Here is a 21,739-nt window from a genome sequence, read left to right as displayed (position 1 = left end):
CACACGAACAGATTCAAAACCAGCTTCTTCCCCGCTGTTACCAGACTCCTAAACGGCCCTCTTATGGACTGACCTGATTAATACTACACCCCTGTATGCTTCACCCAATGCCGGTGTCTATGTATTTACATTGTGTACATTGTGTTGCCATATTATGTATTTTCTTTTATTTTCATGTAATAAATGATCTGTTTGAGCTGCTCGCAGGAAAATACTTTGCACTGTACCACGGTACACGTGACAATAAACAAATCCAATCCAATGCTGCAGCTCTGATGTTGTATTGAACGAAAAATTGAAAACGAAGCTCCAACAGAGTTCTTGGTCATAATAAATTTCCAAGGATCCAGGGAGTGAGTGAAAGGCCGTTAATAAATAAATTTAAATTAAAATGAAATGAAAGTCGCTTATTCTCACAAGTAGTCTTCAAATGAAGTTACTGTGAAAAGCCCCTAAATAACATGCACCCTTTTGTTAATATTTGGCGTGCTTTGGTTTGACGGTAGAGTCTACCTTGCTTAAGCTTTTAAAGTCACTCTTTAACTCAATGTTATGGTTTACATCATCCCAGAACTTCTGATTTCGGACTGTGTGGGGCTGGAGTGGCGGGGGCGGTCAACATAAGGTCGTTTGCAGCCCAATAGTGACACCGTGTGGCCACTCCATGAACAGCGACTTCAGGAGACAAGACAATTCCTTTCGATAATGAAAGCAAATGCCTGCGGATGCTGGAATCTGAAAATGCTGGACAATCTCAACAGGTCTGACAGCAGCTGTGGAGAGAGAGGGGTGCTAATGTTTCGAATCTGGATGACTCTTTGTCAAAGTTTTGTCAAAAACAATTCGTTCTCCTGAAAGGCCTTTTTGTAACCAAATTTTGTGTATCGACATTGACTCATGTTAGATTCCACCAGCACCTCCCTCCTCCAAACATCCATTCTGGATGTGAGCGGAAGGCAATTCGATTGCGCAAGGAAGGGAAAGATTTACATTGGAACCTGCGCCTAACTCCTCCCAACTTAGCCAGAAAGAACAACAACAAGACTTGTTTAGGGATGTAATTTCAGAATTTGGGGCCTAGACCCTAAGACGTAGCAGCAGAAGTGGGCCATTCGGCCCATCAGGCCTGCTCTGCTATTCACTAGGATGGCTGATGGAACAGCTGCTGGTGAAAAAGCCGCAGAACCCCGAGAGAGAGCAATGTAGAGTGGGGGAGTTCACCCTGTGTCGACCGTCCACCCTCACTGTGTCCGTCGTCCTCAACACTCCGCACTGCCTCTTATACTGTGGTTGTGTAAGGTGCAAAGTATAAGTATCGTTGCCCGTTTTGATCTCAACAGCATCGCCGATACTGTTGCTAATATTTATGATAATGTTGGTGAACCACAAGCCTTCCCTTATATCGATCAAATGACCACACAACCAGTTAGTTAGTTCAAAAGATGGTTTATTTACATACATAGGAATTACCTCGACATACAAACACAATATCTACTACGAGTTAAACTACACCTATCAGCTACAATAACCTATACTTAACTTCAGGGCAACCGGCACTGTGCAAATGGATAAGGCCTTTATCTGGATTTCACTCGGCTGCTTCAAAGAAAGTGGCTCTGTCTCTGCTGGGCTCATCCGTCAGGTAGCGATCGTTGGTCTTGAACTTGGCTGGTTGTTCCTGCTACAGTTGGCTGGCACAGGCAGAACACATCGCTGTCTCCTCTTTTATCCCTCTGGGATTTCAAATGCAAACTAGCAGGGGGGGATTTCGATCAGGTCTAGTTACCTGTGTTTCAAATGCACATAGGCTCTGTATCTGTCCGAGTCCTGTGTTGGCTATAATTCCCATGATCCTTTGCAGGTGGCCATCTTGGATCGCTACATCCCGTCCTCTTGATCCTGAACGTGAAGCATGGTGGATCGAACTATTGATTCCTGTTCATCCTTGGTGGCCCGGTCACCCTTGGTCAAGGCAAGGTTCTACTCTACTCTATCCTATGGTTTGGGGCATTTACCTAATATTTCATTAATACATCCATAAATTAATTAATCTCTAATGGTCACTATAATCTAGGTCACTATAAAACATTTAATTTATTCGCACAGTTGATCTCTAGCTAACACTATCTAAGTTATTCTCATGCTGCTGGTAAATATCGAGAGAATTTATATACAGTACAAAATTTAAAACAGCAGCATCACATTTCTACTTAACCCTAATAAAGTTAAAGAGGTACATGGTTTATTCTTAGCAGTGATTAGTATATGTGTTTAGTTTTGTTGAATTCCAAAGAAGGGGAATCGGACTGTATATATCGGGGAGCGGGAGGCTTTTGCTCGCCATTTACGGAGTCGAAGTGTCTGAATGACACTGCAGATTATTGCTATTACTAGAAGGGCCTCTGCTATGTATGAAAGGGGGCTCCATTTGGCAATGTTTTCGCACCAAGTGGGGGTCTCGATGTCTGTCTTTATGTGTGGCGCAGTGTCCGGGCTGGGGGTGGCCTGTTGTGTGGCAGTGTTCGGGGCTGGTGTGGGGTTTGTAACAAACGTGTGTTGCGCTCGCAGTTGCAGAAGTCCAGCAATGATCCAAACGCATGTCAGCAGTCCTTGCTTCAGCCTGTGTTTTCTGTTTTCCGGGTAATCCTGGGGGTGCAAGCATAGTATCAGTTATTATCTTTGGTTAATATCTCGTTTTATTAGTCTTTCTCTCCTTACTCCAATTACCTGTTATTTGTAAAGTTCTGCACTGTATGTTCTATGTTCTAACGCCAAAGATCCATTCTGCATGGGACAGAGTGGGTTAACTAATCTGAAAATACCTGATATTAACAGCATTGTGTATCTATTTCTACAAATTGCCTCTTCTAAACAGACATCTAAGCCAATGAGTACCTTTTGTTTCATCAGAACTATTCAAAAGTAATATAGGAGCACAAATGTAGTTACAGGGCCACCTATAATTTATATCATAGTCCAGTATCACAAAATGTCCTCCAACATCATAGAATTTACAGTGTAGAAGGAGGCCATTCAGGACACCGAGTCTGCACCGGCCCTTGGAAAGATTGTCACCATGTGTGACCCCCTCATTTTTTTTTTAAGTACCATTTTGGAGAGACAAGAAATGCTAATTTTCAAAGTACAGAGACTCTCGCAGCCTGTGGTTATGCGGGGAGTGGGAAAGTCTGGGTCTGGCACTTGTAAAGTGGGGGCTGTGCCGAGGGTGCGTTTTAAATCATCAATGGCGTCTGCGTGCTGCGGAAGCCATTCCCATGGGGCGTTCTTTTTAAGGAGCTCGGAGAGTGGGGCTGCTTTAGTGGCAAAACCATCTGTATGATTTCTGCAATATCCTACCAAACCTAGGAATGTCCAGAGTGCAGTGACATTTTGGGGCAATTTAACGATGGACTCGTTCCGTTTTTGATCAATTTCTCTCTTCCCGTGGGTGATGATGGTGCCTAAATAAAGAACCTTTTCCTTTAAAATCTTAGCCTTATCAAGGTTGACCTTACATCCGATGGATTACAGTAGGCCGAGTAATTTTGATAAGAGCTCTACGTGTTCCTCTTTTGTGTCCGTTGGCAAGAGCGGATCGTCCACGTATTGTATTAGGCATTTGGGTCGGGAAAATTTAAAAAGTCTGTTGGCCAATTGTCGGTGGAAAATGGAGGGGGAGTTATGGAATCCTTGTGGGAGGCATGTCCACGTGTACTGCTGCCCTTGAAACGTAACTGCGAATTTATACTGGCAGGCCCTGTCTAACGGGATGGACCAAAAGCCATTGGTGATATCCAGCACTGTGAAATATTTTGTCTGTACTCTGTTGTAGCCATCTGAGTTGGCCATCTGCAAAGGACCATGGGAATTATGGCCAACACAGGACTCAGACAGATACAGAGCTTCTGTGTATTTGAAACGCAGATAGCTAGACCTGATCGAAACCCCCGCTTGTTTGCATTTTAACGGCCCGTTCCCCAGAACAATAGGACTCCAATCAAGAAACCGGTACAGTCACAGACTGATCGGCACCACTCCCTTTACTCAGAGAGCCCAACTGCCAAGGTCAATGACCGCTAAGGACCCGCCCAGCTACCAAGGCACCCGCCTCTTTATTGGCCGAAATCGAAGCATGATCATAGCCCTGTCGAACTATTGGGTCCAAGGTTAAGGACCAGCCCAAAGAGCGCAAAATCCCAGAGGGATAAAAGAGGACACAGCCATGTGTTCTGTCTCTTCTGGACCCGACCTGTGCCAGCCCAACTGCAGCATAACTACCAGACAGCCAAGTTCAAGACCAACGATCGCTACCTGATGGATGAGCCCAGCAGAGCCACTTCTTCAAACCAGCCGCATGAGATCAAGAGAAAGGCCTTATCCACTTGCACAGTGCCGGTCACCTGAAGTTAAGTATAGGTTATTGTAGTTTATAGGTGTAGTTTAACTTGTAGTATAGTGTGCTTGCGTGTCAAAGTAACCCTTGCGTGTAAATAAACCATCTTTGAACTTGAACTGACTAACTGGTCATGTGGTCATTTGACCGATATACGGGAAAGCCTTGTGGTTCTGTAAGAGAAATAGAAACACCCACAGTATTGGCGCTGCTGTTGGGAAATAAGATCATCTCATAAAAAGAGCCTCAGTATCATATTGGCGACTCTAAAGAGCAACATTATTGGTGACGCTGGTGGGATAGTATTCCATTAAATTGGCAACACTGTTTGAGCATTGTCTCGGGACTCGTGGCAATAGTGGGGACTGCTAAAGGGGTTACCTTGTTAAGTTCTCAGTAGTCGATCATTAGTCGCCATGAACCATCAGGCTTTTTCACTGGCCAAATCGGGACATTATTTGTGGACGCTACGGGTTGAATAACTCTTTGGTCCAGAAAACTGTTAATAACCTTCAAAATCTCACCCTCAGTTTGCTGTGGGAAACCGTATTGCTTTTGCGGCTTTGGATCGGGACCTGAAATATTTACTGTACCTGGGATCTTCCCACAGTCGTGTTTGTGTTGTGCGAACGAAGCCTTGTGTTTTATGAGGACCTCTCTAATCGTCTGGTTTGCCGATTAAACCAATAGTCCCCTACTGAGCAAATCCTGCTTTCATAATCACCTACTGTGAGCGGAGCGGGAGCCCTCGCTGTTTTGGCCATTCGCCATACACATTTGTTTACTGGGTCAAACGAAAGGTTATGGGACCTCATAAAATCAATGCCGAGACTGTGCTCTGCGGTTTAGGGTAAGTCAACTAAAACGACAGGGCGTCTAGTGCTAATGTTCCCTATCTAAATGAGTACGGGAACTGTGATATATCCTTGCTGTATGTGGCCGATAAATCCACTCAGGGTGATGGTGTCTGTGGTGGGCCATTTGTCCTGTTGAAATGAAATACAATGTGGAAAAGTGTGAGGTTATGCACTTTGGAAGGAGGAATCTATGCATAGACTATTTTCTAAATGGGGAAATGCTTCGGAAAGCAGAAGCACAAAGGGACTTGGGAGTCCTGGTTCATGATTCTCTTAAGGTTAATGCGCAGGTTCAGTCGGCAGTTAGGAAGGCAAATGCAATGTTCGCATTCATGTCAAGAGGGCTAGAATACTTCTGAGGCTGTATAAGGCTCCGGTCAGACCCTATTTGGAGTATTGTGAGCAGTATTGGGCCCCGTATCTAAGGAAGGATTTGCTGGCCTTGGAAAGGGTCCAGAGGAGGTTCACAAGAATGATCCCTGGAATGAAGAACTTGTCATATGAGGAACGTTTGAAGACTCTGGGTCTGTTTACTCGTTTACTTGTTGAAGTTTAGAAGGATAAGAGGGGGTCTTATTGAAACGTACAGGATACTGCGAGGCCTGGATAGAGTGGATGTGGAGATGTTTCCACTTGTAGGAAAAACTAGAAGCAGAGGACACCATCTCAGACTAAAGGGACGATACTTTAAAACAGAGATGAGGAGGAATAGGGGCTGGTTTAGCTCACTGGGCTAAATCGCTGGCTTTTAAAGCAGACCAAGCAGGCCAGCAGCATTGTTCGATCCCCGGACAGGTGCCGAAATGTGGCGACTAGGGGCTTTTCACAGTAACTTCATTGAAGCCTACTCGTGACAATAAGCGATTTTCATTTTTCATTTCTTCAGCCAGAGGGTGGTGAATCTGTGGAACTCTTTGCTGCAGAAGGTTGTGGAGACCAAATCACTGAATGTCCAAGACAGAGATAGATAGGTTCTTGATTAATAAGGGGATCAGGAGTTATGGGGAGAAGGCAGGAGAATGGGGATGAAAAAAATATCAGCCATGATTGAATGGCGGAGCAGACTCGATGGGCCAAGTGGCCTAATTATGCTCCTATGTCTTATGTTGTGTACAATTTAGGACACCCCAAGGCCCCCTTGTTAAACAGAATCAAGCATAGGCTTCTTCCAGAGTTTATTTGTCAGGTCCTGTGGCGATGGGAGGGAATTGGCAATGGGGAGATTAGTGATGTTGGGGGGATTGGCGATGGGGGGAGGATTGGTGATGTGGGAAGGGATTGGCGTTGGGGGGGGGGGGCATTGACGATGGGGAGATTAGTGATGTTGGGGGGATTGGCGATGGGGGGAGGATTGGTGATGGGGAGATTAGTGATGTTGGGGGGATTGGCGATGGGGGGGGCATTGGCGATAGGGGAGATTAGTGATGTGGTGGGATTGGCGATGGTGGGAGGATTGGTGATGTGGGGGGGGATTGGCGTGGGGGAGCATTGACGATGGGGAGATTAGTGATGTTGGGGGGGTTGGCGATGGGGGAGGATTGGTGATGTGGGGGGGGATTGGGGTGGGGGGGGCATTGACGATGGGGAGATTAGTGATGTTGGGGGTATTGGCGATGGGGGGAGGATTGGTGATGGGGAGATTAGTGATGTTGGGGGATTGGCGATGGGGGGAGGATTGGTGATGTGGGGGGGGGGATTGGCGATGGGGGGGGCATTGACGATGGGGAGATTAGTGATGTTGGGGGTATTGGCGATGGGGGGAGGATTGGTGATGGGGAGATTAGTGATGTTGGGGGGATTGGTGATGGGGGGGGGCATTGGCGATAGGGGAGATTAGTGATGTGGTGGGATTGGCGATGGTGGGAGGATTGGTGATGTGGGGGGGGATTGGCGTGGGGGGGGCATTGACGATGGGGAGATTAGTGATGTTGGGGGTATTGGCGATGGGGGGAGGATTGGTGATGGGGAGATTAGTGATGTTGGGGGGATTGGTGATGGGGGGGGGCATTGGCGATAGGGGAGATTAGTGATGTGGTGGGATTGGCGATGGTGGGAGGATTGGTGATGTGGGGGGGGATTGGCGTGGGGGGGGCATTGACGATGGGGAGATTAGTGATGTTGGGGGTATTGGCGATGGGGAGATTAGTGATGTTGGGGGATTGGCGATGGGGGGAGGGGGCATTGGCGATAGGGGAGATTAGTGATGTGGTGGGATTGGCAATGGGGGGGAGGATTGGTGATGGGGAGATTAGTGATGTTAGGAGGATTGGCAATGGGGGGGAGGATTGGTGATGTGGGGGGGATTGGTGTTGGGGGGGATTGGTGTTGGGGGGGCATTGGCGATGGGGGGGCCATTGGTGATGGGGGGGGAAAGGCAATGGGGAGAATTGGCGATGGTGGGAAATTGGCAATGGGCAAGGCTGTGAAGTACCCGGTAAATAAATTCTGCATTCACAGCAATAGGTGCATGATGGTCCATGGACATCACTGTTGGAACAGCGATGCCTTTTGTGTCGCAGCATCAGTGGCTGGGCCGTCCACTTCAGGATACCCTCTGCTCAATGGGGAGGGAGCTAGAAAAGGTGCCCGAAAAGTAATGCGGCCCACGCTCTCCTGTCTGGGTAACCACATTGTACATATTCATAGAGGGTTGTGAATCTTTGGAATTCTCCATCCCAGAGAGTTGTGGATGTTTCATTGCCGAGTACAGTTAAGGTTGGAATAGACAGATATTTGGTCTCACGGGTAATCATGGGACATGGGGGGCGGGGTTCTCCGACCCCCCGCCGGGTCGGAGAATCGCTAGGTGTCAGCGTGAATCCCACCCCACCATCCTCCAAATTCTCCCGTTCCCCCCCAAAAATTTCCCCGGTGTGAGTCGCGCCACCCGTCTCGGAGAATGGCGGGGTCCAGCGCGACTCAATGGGCCCCGGGGCTCTACGAATTCTCAGGCCCACGATGGGCCGAAGTCCCGCCGGCGTAACTTAAGAGTCGATCCCTTACCGGCGGGGCCTGCCGGCGCGGTTGGCCTCCGGCGTTCTTGGGGAGGATGCGAGGGGGATCTGGCCTCGGGAGGTGCCCCACGGTGGCCTGGCCTGCGATCGGGGCCCACCGATCTGCGGGCGGGCCTGTGCCGTGGAGGCACTCTATCCTTCCGCACCGGAGGCTGTGGTCCTCCGCCATTCCCGGTGCGGAAGCGAAGCCCTCTGCGCATGCGCGGTGATGACGCCACCACACACTGGCGCTCCCGCGCATGCGCCAACTCACGCCGGCCGGCGGAGGCCCTTCGGCGGCGGTTGGCGTGGCACCAAGCCCCTTCCCCGCCGGCTGGCACGGCGCAAACCACTCTGGGGCGGGCCTAGACCCTGAAGGTGCGAAGGATTCCGCACCCTTTGGGGCGGCCCGACACAGGACTGGTTCATGCCACTCCGTCCCGCAGGGACCCCTGCCCTGCCGGTTAGGGGAGAATCCCATTCGGGGAGTCGGGGGAAAGTAGAGTCGAGGCAGGTCAGCCATGACCATATTGAATTTTGGAGCAGGCTTGGCGAGGCGTATGGGTCTATTCCTGCTCCAGTCCTTGTGGATTGAATCATTTTAATTTGGTCTGACAAAGCCGCTCCCACATACAGCACCAATTTAGCCGAATAACTCACAAATCCAGAGGCGGTCAGCTCACATTTGGAACTCTCTCAGAATCATCTCAATGGATCACCATTGGAATCCTGCAGTCCTAGATGAACCGGGGCAGCACAGTAGCATGGTGGTTAGCATAAATGTTTCACAGCTCCAGGGTCCCAGGTTCGATTCCCGGCTGGGTCACTGTCTGTGCGGAGTCTGCACGTCCTCCCCGTGTGTGCGTGGGTTTCCTCCGGGTGCTCCGGTTTCCTCCCACAGTCCAAAGATGTGCGTGTTAGGTGGATTGGCCGTGCTAAATTGCCCGTAGTGGCCTAAAAAGTAAGGTTAAGAGTTGGGTTACGGGTATAGGGTGGATACGTGGGTTTGAGTAGGGTGATCATTGCTCGGCACAACATCGAGGGCCGAAGGGCCTGTTCTGTGCTGTACTGTTCTATGTTCTATGTTCTATGATCTAACAGAAGAAGGTTCTTGCATCTCTGTGGCACCTTCAGGAAGCTCAGGCCTTCCCAAAGCACCCTTACAGCTAACAAAGTACTTTGCAAAGTGCGGGGACTGTTGCAATGGTGGGAGCCACTCTATGCATAGGAGGATCCCAGAAACCAAAATGTGGTCATGACCAGATAGCGGGGAAGCAAAATGCCACCACTGCTGAAATTCCCAAACAGAAAATTCTGGAACAGCGCAGGCAGCAGCTGTAGAGCGAGAAATAAAGTGAACATTTCAGGTTTCATCAGAGCCGGAGTGAGTTAAAGAATTTCTCAACTCAAAGTGTTCAGTCTGGAAGGGTGTAAAGAGCCGAATCGAAAGAAGAGGTGCTGTTCCTCCAACTCACATGGAGCATCACCCAGAAGAGGAAAGGAGGCTGAGGGCAGATCATAGAATGCAGAAGGAGGCCGTTTGGCCCATCGAGTCTGAACCGACTCTCTGAGAGAGCACCCCACCGAGGCCACTCCCTCACCCTATCCCCGTAACCCAATTAACCTTTGAACACTAAGGGACAATTTAGCGTGGCCAATCCACCTAACCTGCACATCTTTGCACTGCGGGAGGAAACCCACACAGACACGGGGAGAAAGCACAAACTCTACAGTCACCCGCGGCCGGAATTGAACCCGGGTCCCTGGTGCTATGGGGCAGCAGTGCTAACCACTGTGCCACCGTGGATGCAGGGCAGAACGGAAAAGTCACAGGCAACGGGAAGCTCGGAGTCATGTTTGCGGACTCAGCGGAGGGGCTTTGCGAAACAGTCAGCGATCAGCTTTCGGTTTTCCCAGTTGAGAGCAAACGTCATCGTGAGCGGCAGACACAGTGGCTAAACTGAAAGAAGCGGACCCGAATTCCCATTTGAGTGTTTGGCACCTTGAGTAACGAGGTGAAAGAGTAGCTTTCCCGAGGGGAAAGATCCTGAGGGGGCTTGGCAGGGTAGGTGGCGAGATATTTTCACCAGGGGGAAGAATCTCGAAGAAGGGAACATAGCTGCAAGATAAAGGGCCGGTCATTTGAGACCGAGGTGCATAGAAATTTCTTCTAGCAGAGGGTGGTGAATCTGGAACTCTCTGCCCTGGAGGGTGGTGGAGGCAGAATCATTAATAGTGTTTAAAGTGGAGGTGGAGAAGTATTTGATAGGTGGAGGATTAGAGGGCTATGGGGAAATGAAATGAACTGAAATGAAATGAATGAAAAATGAAAATCGCTTATTGTCACTAGTTGGCTTCAATGAAGTTACTGTGAAAAGCCCCTAGTCGCCACATTCCGGCGGCTGTTCGGGGAGGCTGTCACGTGAGAGGGAGTGGAGGACGGCATAGATCAGCCATCATTGTACTCATTGGCGGGGCAGGTTTGAAGAGCCTCCTGTTTCGAACTCTTGTGTAGCTGGTGCCTCTCTTGCTGATAGAGGTGCACAGGGGAGGTTGTGTGGGGGCCATTGAGCAATGGGCCAAGGTGTCACGGAGGAATCAATCCGCTCAGCGTACTGAAGGGGGAAGGTAGAGGAAGATTTGATTGGTGGTGGTACCACAGAGGCGGAGGGTGATCCCTCGAATATGGAGGCTGCAGAGGTGGCCAGTGAGAATATTGGAACTCTAACCTCAACCTCGGATGGGAACGGATGAGAGCGGGATGTGGGGAATGAGTGTGAGAGAGAGAAACAAGTTGAGAAAGGAAGTCACATTGGAAACACTGGTGTATAAGGTTACTTTGTCTGAAGAAATATAATGCACACAGATTAGCTTTAGTGTTGCTCATTGTGGGGTAGATATAATACAGAACACAAGGGCAAACTCCCTCGCTCTTTTAAAAAGTAAAATCATTTGCATCTCAAGTTGGACCCAGATCTCACCCCCAAAGGAGGATTCTTAGAAAGGTCACTGGTTATTCAGTTCAGACATTTTCTAGCTTACCAATTCCTTTACATATAACTTCTATGCGTAACCTTAAATGCTGCCAGCATCTGTTGTGGAGAATCTGTTTAAGGGACGTACCCTGTTTAGACAGATGCCATTTTCTCAAGAACGTAACCCTGGTTCAGCTGCACCATCTGGTGGATAGAACAGAAACTGCAAAAACAATCACCACAATTCAAAGTACTTCCAACGGGTATGAGTTGTGATATATTGAGTGAGAATTTATGCCGACACTTCCTCACCCCACTTCATCTCCGGGCTCCTCAGTTGGAGACACTGTTGAGAATGTTTACAAGTGCCACTCCAGGACTGGCCCAGCCAAGATCAATGGCTCAGACCACTCAGAAACTCAGTGACTTAATTTGATGGCGGGGCTGAGTTCCCAACTCGATCTGTTCTCCATCTCAAAGACTGCCTACTTCCACCTCAATAACACTGCACCACTCCACACTGGCTTTAACGCATTCGCCGCAGAGACCCTCATCTTCCCCAGCCCATTTGTTAGCTCGAGACACGACTAGTCCAATGCTCCCAAACAGGTCTCCTATCTCCGAGGGACTCAAAAACGTTCGCTCTTTTCTCTCCCTACAGATGCTGCCAGACCTGCTGAGATTTTCCAGCATTTTCTCTTTTCTTTCAGATTCCAGCATCCGCAGTAATTTGCTTTTCTCCGATCTTCCAAGCCGCATAAAGCATAGCTCACCCGAAATACTGCTGAATGTGTCCTAACTCCACCAAGTCCCATTCCGTTGTTACGGGCCAGGGTTTAGAGAACCCCAAAGTGTATCATGGAGTTCACCTGACCCACAACTTTTAATAGATTGTGGTATGGGGAGCACACGGCCCACTCTACAGGTGTGGTACAGCAGAAATGGAAAAGTATTTTTTAAAGCAAAACAATGTTTATTCTATGAACTCAAGTTAACCTTTTTTAAAACATACAGTGAACATCTTAGCAACCATCAATTCAAATACAGCTCCCATCGAATACAACACTAAGTAATCCTTTAAGCTTTCCTTTTAGCACCATACGACTTAAAACACCTTTTACCAGAAGCACATCAGGTTAAAGTCACTCCTGAAAACATTTATAATTCTGAATTCACCAAATGATAAAGAGATAGTCTTTTGATGGCAGAGAGAACAGCAGTGCGCCTGCTTGGTCTGGCTTCAGCTCCAACACTGAAAAGGAAACTAAAACACACCCTGCAGCAAACAGCCTAAAACAAAAGTAAAAAGCTTACAGACAGCCCAGCTACACCCACTCTGACATCACTGCAGTAGTAAACACCCATTTCTTAAAGGTACTCACTACAGATATTTATATACACACCCATTTATAAACACCCATTTCTTAAAGGTACTCTCCTGTTTAGCACAGGGCTAATTCACTGGCTTTGAAAGCAGACCAAGCAGGCCAGCAGCATGGTTCAATTCCCGTAACAGCCTCCCCGAACAGTCGCCGGAATGTGGCGACTAGGGGCTTTTCACAGTAACTTCATTTGAAGCCTACTCGTGACAATAAGCGCTTTTCATTTCATTTTTTTTCACATGACAACGTGGAAGTTAACATAAGGATGCAGCAAGCAATTAGAAAGGCAAATGGTATGGTGGCCTTTATCGCAAGACAAATTGAGTACTTGAGTAAATAAACCTTGCTTCAATTATATAGAGCCCTGATGAGTCCGCACCCGGAGTATTGAGTGCAGTTTCACCCCATTATCGAAGGAAAGATAGATATACGTGTCACAGTGGGAGTGCAGCAGAAGTTCATCAAACTTAGTGAGGCCATACCTGGAGTATTGTGTTCAGTTTTGGTCTCCTTACCTGAGAAAGGATGTACTGGCGCTGGAGGGTGTGCAGAGGAGATTCACTTGATTAATCCCAGAGCTGATGGGGTTGGATTATGAGGAGAGGTTGAGTAGACTGGGACTGTACTCGTTGGAATTTAGAAGGATGAGGGGGGATCGTATAGAAACATATAAAATTATGAAGGTAATAGATAGGATAGATGCGGGCAGGTTGTTTCCACTGGCGGGTGACAGCAGAACTAGGGGGCATAGCCTCAAAATAAGGGGAAATAGATTTAGGACTGAGTTTAGGAGGAACTTCTTCACCCAAAGGGTTGTGAATCAATGGATTTCCTTGCCCAGTAAAGCAGTTGAGGCTCCTTCATTAAATGTTTTTAAGATAAAGATAGATAGTTTTTTGAAGAATAAAGGGATTAAGGGTTATGGTGTTCTGGCAGGAAAGTGGAGCTGAGTCCACAAAAGATCAGCCATGATCTCATTGAATGGCGGAGCAGGCTCGAGGGACCGGATGGCCTACTCCTGCTCCTAGTTCTTATGATACCTGGGGTGGCAATGAGAGATTACAAGACTGGATCTGTATTCTTTGGCATTTAGAAGAACGTGACACAATCTCATTGAATTTAACGGAAAATCTTATAGGGCTGAGACAGGGCAGATGCAGAAAGGCAGTTTCCCCTATAGCTGGGGAGGTCAAGAACCAAAGGACAAATTGACCGGATAAGGGGCAGGCCATTTAAGACCAAGATGAGGATGAATTTCTTCACTCAGGAGGCTGGTGAATCTTTGCAATTCTTTGCCCTGGAGGGCTGTGGTAGCTCAGTCATGGAGCATGATCAAGGCAGGAAGCGATAAGATTTCTGGATACTAATGGCAGCGAATTTACACACAGCAAGCTCCCACAAACAGCAATGAAATAATGACCAGTTTCCTTGACTGAGATCAGCCGGCAATAAGTATTGGCCAGCATATTGGTCATCACATCAGATGCCCTCTAGACTTTTAAGTGGGCTAACCAAATGGAACACAAAGTAAGATTGATACTAAAATGTCCATTCATAGCTTTGGAATAGACAAGAGGTCTTTCTAGGCATGATGGGAAATTTAGCCAATGCTATAAAAGCGCGATGGGATCCTTGGCCAAGGATAGTACTGGGATGGCTATCCCAGCATTCATCTCAGCTTTCACAGATATTCATTTCTGAACAGGACATGAAGGGTAAGTTGTTTTACCACAACACTTTTGAGTGAAGTGCTTCCTGACGTTACACCTGAGCACTTCAGCTCGGATTTTAAAATTACTTCCTTCCTTCTTAATTCCGTGTCAGAGAGAATAATTTCTCCCCATCTATCCCACCCAATCAAAACATTTTAAAGCCTCAATCAGATTACCCCTTGAATCGCCGATCGGGGAAAAGTAGCCGCGTTTATGTAAACCGTCCTCCTAATTCAAACCGTCGGTGACTTTGAGATGTCCTCACACACGCTGGAATACATTTTGAGGTGTAGTCACTGGTATAATTTAATTGTAGAAGCAGGAGGAATAAGCACAGCCAGAACTTCAGCAAGAATAAAATAAATTTCAAGTTCAATTCGACTCCCCAAAAACATGCATAGATCAAAACATTCATGTAAAACATTAAAACATGCAGAGTACAAGACATACCGATTGAGAGGAGAACATCAACAATACAAAGGCACAATTCTGGCGTACGTCAGTAAATATTGGGTCAACTACTGCCTCTCAAAAATCAATTGTAACGAGGCAACTCCCGGCCCTCCCTGAGCTGAACCTGGATGTCAAACAACTTGAGATTCCTGGATTTTCATTGGCCATTGCCTCCATTTTCCCTTTAGCCATCTGGATGGTGCCACGGGAGATACACAAGTGGACCCGCAAAGCACACCATCTCTTCCTCCCCTGCTTCCCCCAACCCAAGCTCTTTCTACCTGCGGAAGGATCAAATGGGTTGAACCTGTTGGGGTAATTTTCAACTTGTCATTCAAATGTTCCTCATCATGGTGAGAAATGATCGGCCAAAGAAAATGAAAAAATATGTTGTTTTTTTATAAAAATGATTTTTCTCCAAGAGTTGCTCACAGCAGCGACCCGACGATTCATCGGTTATATTCACCATTTCCGAAGGCTCAAGAGACAACTCTCTGGACCAGCGCCTGGTCGGGGCCATGGGTTCAATTGCAAATGGGCAATCTGAGACTAATAACATCTTTTCCTTTGGTCTGATGGGGCTGCTGAGGGTTACAGAGCCAGGGCAGAGGTCAAACACAAATCAGCCAGGATTGGATTGAATGGCAGAGCAGCCTTGAGGGGTCTGCTTCTGTTCCTGTTTCCAGAGAGTCTCTAACTTTGCGTGTGTGTGTGTGTGTGTGTGTGTGGGTGGGGGGGGCGGCGGGGAAAGAGAAAAAAAGATAGGTGGCATGAGGGTGGAGGAATGACGTTCAAAGAGTTGAGGCTTGGGGGCAGAAATTGGGTGTCGACAACGCACCCACCCCTGCTCTGTTTCAATAGGAACTCAGGGGACACACTAGGGGCTGGTTTAGCACAGGGCTAAACCGCTGGCTTTGAAAGCAGACCCAGGCAGGCCAGCAGCACAGTTCAATTCCCGTACCAGCCTCCCCGAACAGGTGCCGGAATGTGGCGACTAGGGGCTTTTCACAGTAACTTCAGTTGAAGTCTACTTGTGACAATAAGCGATTTTCATTTCACACATCACGTATTGATCAGGTACTCTGCTTCTCTCTGGATTCAACACTCAGTTCAATAATTTGAGGTCACAACCATTTGCTTCCATGTTTGCAGGTAGTAAGAACACGATTCTGCTGTTACTATTTACACCTCCTCCAACCCTGTCATAATTTTCCTTTTGTGCTGTCCTCTCCTCCTTCACTGTCTCTGCCGTTGTGCTTAGTGGTTCCAGAAGGTAGCTCATCTCTACCTTCTCAGGGGCAACTAGGGATGGGCAATAAATGCTGCCCCCCCCCCCTCCCCCACATCCCGTAACCGGATATTAATCAGTTAACCTGTTAATCAGTTCTGAACAAGGGTCATCCACTTGAAACGATTTATTGAGAGAAATTGAGCGAGGTATTTCCTGCTTGTAATTCAGATTCCCATTTTAGTAGAGGTAAGTCTGGTTGCCCTGAGATACGTTAAGATGGGACCGTGCATCGATGGGCAGGAGATGCTGGAACCGAAGAAAAATGAGGTGGTGGTGTGTACTATCTACAAGATGCACTGCAGCAATTCGCCAAGGCTCCTTCACCAGTACCTCCCAAACTCCACGACCTCTCCCACTGAGGACAATGGCTGGAAATGGGTGGGAACACCACCACCTCCAAATTCCCACCCAAACTGCACGTCATCCTGACTTAGACCTATCACATCGTTCCTTCATTGTCACTGGATCAAAGTCCTTCAATTCCCTTCCTAACAGCACTCTGGATGTACCTACACCTGCAGCAGTTCGTGGTGGCGGCTCGCCATCACCATCACAAACACCATTAGTGCTGAGCCATAAATGTTGGCCTAGCCAATGATGCTTATAACCCATGAACAGTTTTTTTTTAAAAACGTGGCGGCAGAGAGGGACATCTATTTTCACTTTGTGATTCCTGGGTAGCTCAGGCTCCTTATGTGGTGCTACCAGTAAAGCTCTACACAACAGCAACCTGGGTGAAATATGATCACTGGATAAGAACCAACACTCAATGTGTCAGGTTTAACTGAGGCCATGGATAGATCGGCTCAACTTTGGCCACTTTTTCTCCCTGACTTCTGTGAAAACAAGTGACTTCCAAAATGGCTGCCAGTAAATTATGGTCAAACTGAAATAATTATATAGATATATATGATATGCACGGTCTGATTGTCAACATAAGCCAATTGTGTTTTAACAGTAACATGGTTCATATCTTTTTATTTTCTCCCTCATTTTCCAAGTCTTAGCATGGTCAACTCTCCTCATCCTGTAAGGTGAATGCTATTCCTGAGGGATTGTTCGTTTCGGAAAACGGTAAAGATTCCCTGCTCCCTGTTGGTGTTCCTGTTATGTCTGGAGATTGTTTAAGTCCCTGATCGACATTTGGTGACCCACTGCACAGAGCGTCCATTTTGTTGTCTCCATTTATGCGAGGTTTGGGGGCTAACTCTTCGGAAAGAGTCTTGTCGCAGTCAGGGCTCTCTTTTGCCATTGCATTTTCTACAGAGTCCCTTTCCTCCGCGGGTTTATTTTCTTCCAATTCTGGAATTCCGAAAGCCCCACCTTCCCCAGCTTCTCCGGGTTCTGTCCTGTGCTTAGATTCCTGGCCTTGGTGTTGGCACGTTGAATTCTCCCGACAGTCACATTGCAGTTTCCCGACTTCAGTAGAACTAGGCCCGAAGCCTGCCGCCTCAGTTTGCTCCTCATCCCCTCCGGAAGGTGCAGCAACACCCGTTGAATCGTCGTCTCCTGGGAGGGTCTGTTGCTGATCACGAGCCTGCTCCTCTTCCCTGGCCTGCTCGGGAAGTTCTGGTGGGGGGGGTGATGGCTTGATGAGTTGGTGGCACATGGGACAGGTCTTTTGCACATAGAGCCACCGTCGGAGGCAGGAAGAGTGGTAATAATGTCCGCACACAGTTATAACAGCTGTTCTCATGGCCTGAGGGGGGGAAAAAAAAAACAAAATCACAGGGGGCAAACAAACATATCGCAACCATAGATGCAAAGGCTCACCTCCTGAAGGATAAAAATGCTGGCCTAGCTGGCGATGCCCACATCCTATAAGAGTTCAAAAGTCTGTGGGAGAACCTTCACCGCAAAGACCTTGTTTGAGAGCTACTTTAGATTTCCCAAGCAGCAGAAATAGTTTCTCTCTGTTGACCCTTAATATCCTGAAAACCTCAACCAAATCCTCCTTTAACCTTCCAGAGACCACAACAACCATTTGTGTAATCTCTCCTTGCAATTTAACCCTTTGAGGCCCTGCTAATGCAGTTTAGAAAGCTAGACAGCGCAAGCCAGAACTAAAACTTGAATGTCTATATCCTGAGGAACTGTTTCCTATCTTAGCCACGCACCTTACATATCGTGCATCTCCAGTCTAACAGCCAATTTCCGTCTACTCCTAGATAAGCATTGGGGTACGAGGATGGGGCCGGGGAGTGGATCTAGGTGGGATGCTCTTTCGGAGGGCTGGTGCAGACTCAATGGGCAAAATGGCCTCCTCCTGCACTCTATATGATTCTGACTGAATTCCCAATAAATACCCATCACCCTGAATAGAATTAAACACCGAAACCTTAAAATTAACATGGGCAGCACGGTAGTAGAGTGATTTAGCGCAGTTGCTTCAACAGCCCCAGGGTCCCAGGTTCGATTCCCGGCTTGGGTCACTGTCTGTGCGGAGTCTGCACGTTCTCCCCGTGTCTGCGTGGGTTTCCTCCCACAGTCCGAAAATGTGCAGGTTAGGTGGACTGGCCATGCTGAATTGCACTTGGTGTCCAAAAGGGATGGGTGGGGTTACGGGGATAGGGTGGTGGTGTGGGCTTGGGTAGGGCGGCCTCCCATTTAAGGTTGAGATGAGGCCTTTCTATCTTCTGTCGGAGGTTAGTCAGTCTGTGGAATTCTCATCCTCAGATCAGTGGCGGTTTGTCCATTGAACCTATTCAAGGCAGAGTTGGACAGCTTTCCAATCAACAAAGGAGTGAAAGGTTACAGGGGAGCAGACAGGAAAGTGGCCTTGAGACCACAGCCGGATCAGCCATGATCATATTGAATGGCAGAACAGGCCTACTCCTGCTCCTACATTCCTACGGTGCACTGAGCTGCTCCCGGTATTTCAAGTGGAAGGAGATGGTCACTGGACGAGTAAACCAGAGGCCATGGAGAATTCTCTGGGGGGCATGGGTTTGAATCCCTTCAAGGCAGCTGGTGGAATTAAATTCAATTGATAAATCTGGAATTGAAAGCTAGTTTCAGGAATGGTGACCATTTAACCATCACCAATTGTTGTAAAAACCCACCTGGTTCACAGATATCCTATTTCACTAATTGCAGACCGTTTAAAAATACATAATATAGTCAAACGGAGTCAGCATGGCTCATGGTAACGAGCAGGATAGATAAAGGGGAACCAGGAGATGTAATATACTTGGAATTCCAAAATGTGTTCAATAAGGAACTGCACAAAATAATAAGATAGAGTCCATAGTGTTTGGGGTAATATATTAGCATAGATAGAGGATTCGCTAACTGATAGAAGACAGAAACATGGCAACCTGTAACTAATGCAGTGCCGTAGGGATTAGTGCTGGGGCCACAATTATTTACAATGTGAGGGAAACAAAAGTACAATTGCCAATTTTGCGGATGACACAAAAAAGGCGGGAAGGCAAGTGGTGAAGATGACACAGAGTCGACATGGAATCATAGAATTTACAGTGCAGAAGGAGGCCATTCGGCCCATCAAGTCTGCACCGGCGCTTGGAAAGAGCACCCTACCTAAGACCACACCTCCACCCTATCCCCGTAACCCAGTAGCCCCACCTAACCTTTTGTTTGGCCATTAAGGGCAATTTGGCATGGTCAATCCACCTAACTTGCACATCTTTGGACTGTGGGAGGAAACCGGAGCACCCGGAGGAAACCCGCGCACACACGGGGAGAACGTGTGCAGACTCCGCACAGTGACCCACGCCGGGAATCGAACCTGGGACCCTGGAGCTGTGGGTGGGCATAAACCTGGCAGATGGAATATAAATGTAAAGTGAAGTTATGTACTTTGGTAGGAAGGAAAAAGGAGCTGAATATTACTTAAATGGAAAAAGACTGCAAAAAGCTGCAACACAGAGGGATTTGGGAGTCCTTGTGCACAAATCACAAAAAAGCTAGCATGCAAGTTCACAATATGGGAAGCAAATGGAATGTTGGCCTTTATTTCAAAGGGAATAGAGTATAAAATTAGACCATGCCTGGAATACTGTGAACATTTTTGGTCCCCTTATCCAAGGAAAGATACTGGCATTGGGGACAGTCCAGAGAAGGTTCACTCGGTTGACCCCGGGTATGGACGGGTTTCTTAGGAGTAGAGGCTGAGTAGGTTGGGCCGGTGAGTTTAGAAGAATGAGAGGCGACTTTAGTGAGACACATAGGATGCTCAGGGGGCTTGACAGGGTAATAGCTGAGGTGTTGTTTCTCCTTGTGGGGGAGGACCAAAGGGCATAATCTAAGAGCAAGGGCACCCATTTAAGAAATGAAATGAAAATTGCTTATTGTCACGAGTAGGCTTCAAATAACATTATTGTGAAAAGTCGCCACATTCCGCGCCTGTTCGGGGAGGTTGATACAGGAATCGAACCGTGCTGCTGGCCTGCCTTGGTCTGCTTTAAAAGCCAGCAATTTAGCCCAGTGTGCTAAACCAGCCCAAACCAGTGTGCTAAACCAGACGGAGATGAAGAGGAATATCTTCTTCGAGGGTAGCAAACTTGTGGAATTCTTTACTGATGAGAGCTGTAGAGGCTGGGTCATTAAGTTGTTCAAGGCTGAGATAATCAGTAAGGGAATCAAGAGTTATGGGGATAAGGCAGGAAAGTGGAGTTGAGAATTATCACATCAGTCATGATCTCATCGAATAGCGGAGCAGACTCAAAGGGACAAATAGCCTTCTTCTGCTCCTGCACCTTCTGGTATTATTTATCTTTTAGGAAAGGAAAACTGCTGTCCTCATCTGGTCTGACCTACAAGTGATTCCAGACTCTCAGCAATGTGGTTAACTCTTAACTGTTTGCTAAAATGGCCTCGTAAGCCAATCAGTTTAAGGGCAATTAGGGATGGACGGCAAATGGTGGCCTCGTCAGCAATGCCCATGAAAGTCTAAAACAAAAGGAGTGGACGAACTAGGCCTATGTACAGCGGAAGCATGACTTGTAGTCCAGTCCTCGAGATATGAAGGTCAACTTCCCATTAGCCTTTTTGATTATTTTCTGTATCTCTTCATGACATTTTACTGATCCAAATGCCTCAGTCTCCTGGCACCCCACCCCTCCCTCCAGTCTCCTCGAATCGCCACCCTTTCTAGCTATCACCATTGAGAAAATTACCTGCTCATTCCTTCCAGTGTCCATGTGACTGGCTTCATAATTGGCTACATTGAAATCCATTGGCACAGCATTCTCAGAATGTCTTTGTGATTTTAGACTTTTAATAACTAACAAAATAAAGCAACACAAAATTTGAGATTTAAAGGTCTCCAGGTTGTTGGAAAGGAAAGAGGGAAGATTTGAGGACTAAACGTAGTAAAGGACGGCACATTTAGGATCCAAGAACACTGTGCAGGAAGTGTAGCGTGTGGCTTTGCCTCCCACATCGATATTCCTGGCCATCCCATCTCTTAAAACTTCCCGAGAATTGACAAATTAATGATGTGAAAGTGGTTGGCAAAGCTGGCATATACTACCCATTCCTCGACAACAGGGACTGGCTTGCCCACTTCAGAAGGCTTCCTCCCAGAGAGAGGTCCAACCTCCTTTCACAAAGGACTTTCACGGCCAACGTGACATCTTAGAACCGTCAATCTGAGCTACATTTGAACTCTGATTTGAAGTCCAAAGATGTGCAGGTTGGGTGGATTGGCCATGAAAAATTG

The 21,739-nt window shown here is 47.5% G+C and overlaps 1 protein-coding gene across 2 annotated transcripts in view; it reads right to left on the bottom strand.

Moving 5' to 3' along the window:
• Positions 1–14,592: 14,592 nt before the first annotated feature.
• LOC119963842 (RING finger protein 145-like) overlaps positions 14,593–21,739 on the bottom strand; it is a 37,105-nt gene continuing 29,958 nt past the window's right edge. For both annotated transcript variants that reach the window (XM_038793184.1, XM_038793185.1), the window contains one exon: positions 14,593–17,755. In XM_038793184.1, coding sequence (XP_038649112.1) covers positions 17,069–17,755 — 687 coding nt within the window. In that variant the 3' untranslated portion in view covers positions 14,593–17,068. The remainder of the gene's footprint in view (positions 17,756–21,739) is intronic.

Source organism: Scyliorhinus canicula, chromosome 3, assembly GCF_902713615.1.
Source record: "Scyliorhinus canicula chromosome 3, sScyCan1.1, whole genome shotgun sequence".
NCBI classification, from domain to species: domain Eukaryota; kingdom Metazoa; phylum Chordata; class Chondrichthyes; order Carcharhiniformes; family Scyliorhinidae; genus Scyliorhinus; species Scyliorhinus canicula.
The sequence above is the reverse complement of the archived record's forward strand: the minus strand, read 5'-3'. Positions and strand labels throughout refer to the sequence as shown.